At 42.9% G+C, this 4,377-nt stretch overlaps 1 protein-coding gene across 1 annotated transcript in view; it reads left to right on the top strand.

Annotated features, from left to right (window-relative positions):
* Nucleotides 1-947: 947 nt before the first annotated feature.
* Nucleotides 948-4,377, top strand: part of TEX30 (testis expressed 30) — a 4,840-nt gene continuing 1,410 nt past the window's right edge. The window contains exons 1-3 of the mRNA XM_009082584.1: nucleotides 948-1,174; nucleotides 2,626-2,677; nucleotides 4,130-4,341. Coding sequence (XP_009080832.1) covers nucleotides 1,052-1,174; nucleotides 2,626-2,677; nucleotides 4,130-4,341 — 387 coding nt within the window. The 5' untranslated portion in view covers nucleotides 948-1,051. The remainder of the gene's footprint in view (nucleotides 1,175-2,625; nucleotides 2,678-4,129; nucleotides 4,342-4,377) is intronic.

Consider the following 4,377-nt stretch of genomic DNA (forward strand, 5'->3'; position numbering starts at 1 on the left):
GGCAGCCTCTCCTGCCGCGCGCGGTTCCAATGCAGCACCGCTGCTAGGCAGAGCCTCGGGGCGCAGCGGCGGCGTGAATTAGTGTTTTATCCCGGCCCCAAAGAGGGGTGGTTTTTTCTCGGAAGCTGCAGCAGGTACAGGGCACACGTGCCGTGCAGGCTCGTTTCGCTCTGCAGAGCATCAGCTGGTCCCGTGTCTGGCTCAGCTCCTCCAGACATGTGTGGTGCCTGAGGGCCCTGTGCTCCCCTGAAGCTCTGTCTGCACCTCTGCTGTCTCCTGCCCCGGGGAAGAGTTAGTCCTTGACTCTGTGCAGGCTGCTGCTCCACTGAGTGGTTGCCACTGTGTAATTTGGAAGTGTTTGCTGGGCTGTGTCTAAATGTCACATATTCTTGTGGCTTAGGCTGCTAGGTAGCTCTGGAAAGGCTTGACATACATAGGTAGAGAAGGTAAGAGTCATTTCAGTTTATGCCTTGAAGCTAGGGATGCTTTAGTCTCTAATAAAGTGTGTCATAAAGCGACTTGCCCGTTATTGTATGGAAAATCATAGAATCAGCCAGGTTGGAAGGGACCTCAAAGATCATGGAGTCCAACCCTACCGTGGTTACTAGGCCATGGCACTAAGTGCCACATCCAGTCTCAGCTTGAAAACCTCCAGGGATGGTGAATCCACCACCTCCCTGGGCAGCCCATTCCAATGTCTGATCACTCTCTCTGTAAAAAATCTCTACCCGGTATCCAACCTGAACCTCCCCTGACAGAGCTTGAGTCTGCGATGTGCTTGAACCACAGATGGAGTTATTTAGTACTCTTAAACACTTCTATTTCTTAATAAGAGCAGCTTTGCAATTTTGGTTTATTTTTTTAAAATTTCTTCATCACAATGTGTTGACTGAGAACACACTTTGTTTTGTTTAACCAGTATCTTTTTTTGTTTAATTTCTAGGTTAAAGTGAAAATACCTTTTGGAAACAAATACCTTGATGCTATCTTTTCGGTCCCAGAGAAGAAATCAGCATATGGAGTGATTCTTACCCATGGAGCTGGAGGAGATATGAATTTCCCTCACTTGGTGTCTTTGGCAGCCTACCTTGCATCCTGTGGAGTTCTGTGCCTGCGCTTTACTTGTAAAGGCCTTAATGTTGCTTATAGGACTAAGGCTTTCAAAGCAGTTGTGGTAAGAAGTGACCAAATTCTGCCAATGCTTATATCTGTGCATGTTGTCTTCCAGGTTTCTTACATTACCAGCAGAGATTAGTCAAGCAACAATAGGGAAATTAGAACTGATGGTTAGCTAAACGTAGCACTGTCTGTGAGCAGAAACTGCAAGGGCAATTTTTATATGGGCAATAGCTGGAACAGTGGCAGCAAGGGTGTGGGTTGGAGTTCAGGGAGAGAAAGAAAAGCTTGAGAAAAGGATGTGAAGAAAGCAAGGGTGTTTTGTGGGACAATTTACAGCTTGAAAAGAAAAAGGAAATATTTAGGATGGAAACAAGAGGTGGGTGTTCTGGGAGGGCTTGGCTAGGAGAAGGGGATTAAGAGACAGCGTTGGAAGCACTTTTGAAAGAAAAGCTGATCTGGGAATTGTACTGGATCTGTCAGGGTTGGCAGCTGGGAGAAGCGGATTTGTGGGAAACTAGGGGACTGGGTCACAGCAGGATTTGCAGCAAGAGAGATTGGGATTAGCATATGAGATCCCTGGAACCTAAGTTAGTACACACTGATTTGAAAATCAGTTTAAACTGTTATATGCATGTGTTTGTCTCCTTCTGCAGCTGCTGCTACATCATTAAAGATGTCCTTATCTACCTAGGTTTTGTTACAATGAGCAACCTTTTGTTGCAGTAGAATGAGTTAAGAGTATCCTGTTCTAGAGCATGAAGGAAGGAGTGAAAATTTTCTCTTGATTATCTAGCGACTTTTAGTGAGGCATAGGAAGCACTTTGCATTGATTATGAAGCATTTTTATAGGGCAGCAAAGTCCAGTTCTTAAGGATTGAATTTGTATGATGCTGTTGTGATTACATGTCATTAAATTGAAGTTAGACTTTGCTGGCTTTAATGTGGGTCTATTTTCCATTCTTTTTGTAAGAAGCATGGAGTGAGTTTGTTAACATGATGCTGGGTAAAGATAATTTAAAAGTCTCTGCTAAGATAGCATCTGATTAATTACCTCCTAAAAACTGGAGAATTGTTGTTGTATTTTAGCTTTTCTGTCAGAGGTAACTGATTGTGTCTGAAACTTTTCATTGGAAATCTGTGACCTCAGTGAAGAGCATTTTTGCTAACTTATTTTGCTTTTTGATGGGCTAAGAGCATGCATGGAGTCTGTTACTGTAACTAAGTTGATACACAGTAATCATGTTTTGGTAACTTCATAGGGCATCTGAAATTTTAGACTTGCTGAGAGCTAAGGTGAAGTTGATTATGTTGTTGCTGCAAAATGTTATGAAACATTTGTGCAGAAAAAAACAAGAAAACAAGTTGTATGTAGCTGTTCTTTGTTTAACCTGCAGTGCTGAAAGAGCTTCAGATTTTGTGTTTAGTAACTGCAAACAAAAGAAATGCTCAGCCTCCCAGCTGGCTTGATTCTGATGTGTGATGCTTCTCTTTATCTTATCTCTTCAGGAATACTTAAAACTTTCTGAAGATTATAAACTTTCGGGTGTCTTCCTTGCAGGTATTGTTTTTATTATGTATCATTTTCTCTCTTACACTGTCAGTAATGATGGCAATCTGTAATTATTCCAAGTCTGCCCCACTTTGGTGAGAAGTGAATGAACAGATGTGGATGACAGGTTCCAGTCTAATGTGGGAACAGGCTGAATAAACTCCCACTAGTCAGTATTGCCTGGGGAGAGCAATTCATCTGTCTGCTGACAGATGAATACTCCATAACCGTCATTGCTTGATCAGCAGCCCAGTGCCTGCCATGGGAACATGGTGCCAGGCCCACTTACCAATCTGCATCAGGAGCCTTCACCTGGAGCTGAGTGCCAGGTGCCCTGGAGCTGGTGTCTGTGCAGGCCATGTCTGCAGCTCGGCCTTCTCACACCTGGCTTGAGCAGCACTGCTCCTTGGGTTGCCAGTGGGAACATCCAGCCTGCTGCTTCCATCAGATTCTCTTGGGAGCATGGCTGTCTAGACCTATTCACCCTCCTCATGATGCCACAGATCTCACTGCAGAGGGGGAAAGAGGAACAGGAAGTACCAGAAGTACTTTGGCAGAAAACGTCCTTGTCAGTTATAACTGACAGGGCATGAGTTTTCTGACAATGATGGGTACTTTTTAACTGTAGGTTTTGAAGGATTCTCGTTACTGGTAAATGGAAAACAGTTTTTTCCAAAACAGATTTTGGTAGTGGCAGATAAAAAAATCAGCTATGTTATGTGAAAAGGGGAGTAGATGGAGGTGACTAGGAATAACTTGATACAGGAAACTCTAAATGTTCTCTGACTAAGCGAAACCAAATCTGTGCTGATGCAAGTTAATCCCACTGGAATCAGCCACTTGTAACACTCAATTACAGAGCATCGTCAGCTCATATGCCTCGTCTTTGAGGAGATACTTTGAGATTCCCTCGCTGTTACTGACTGACCTCATGCTAGAAGTTCACACTTTATTTCTCCCCTTTTACTTTTAAGCTGAGGTTTGAGGTGTGCAGAAACACTTGCTGGATTTGGTTTTGGGAGTAAGGTGCATAGAACTTTGTTTTTAATCTGAGCAGATTGTGGTTACATGAAAATAATTATACAAGATCATAATCAAATATACAAGAAATAATCAAATTTCAAGGCTGTGGAGCATAGGACCTGTCCCTCTCTTCCCCCTGGCCCCAGGATGGGCTGTTGTTCCTTCCAGTATTGTGAAGGATCCTTCTCTATTTATCTTTTTTTTTCCCCTTATTTAAATGGGGATGTGAAATCGTAATGTTACTGAACAAATATTTTAGCAGAAAATGTTGAAATTAGGATTAATATTTTTCATGGAGTAGAAGAATAAAAGCATCCCTAGCATTTTGTACTACTGATACACTGAAATACACTCAGTTGGATTTTTAGGAGTTGTTTACTCAAGCAGAATGAGGTGACAGCAGTTACACTTTTTCCCTTTATTTCTACATGGAAAAAGGCCGTTCCATGGGCTCACGAGCTGCTGCCTCTGTGATACGTCAGCTCAGCCAGGATGATGATGATGATGATGACTTCATTCGAGGTCTAATATGTTTATCTTACCCATTGCATCGACCAAAACTTCAGTCCAAGCTCCGGGATGAAGATTTATTATTCCTCAGGTGTCCAGTGTTGTTCGTCTCAGGATCAGCAGATGAGATGTGTGAGAAAGTGAGTACCCTTGTAAATCCTGCTATGAAAGGGCAG

The sequence above is a fragment of the Acanthisitta chloris genome, unplaced genomic scaffold (genome assembly GCF_000695815.1).
Source record: "Acanthisitta chloris isolate BGI_N310 unplaced genomic scaffold, ASM69581v1 scaffold20919, whole genome shotgun sequence".
Lineage (NCBI taxonomy): Eukaryota > Metazoa > Chordata > Aves > Passeriformes > Acanthisittidae > Acanthisitta > Acanthisitta chloris.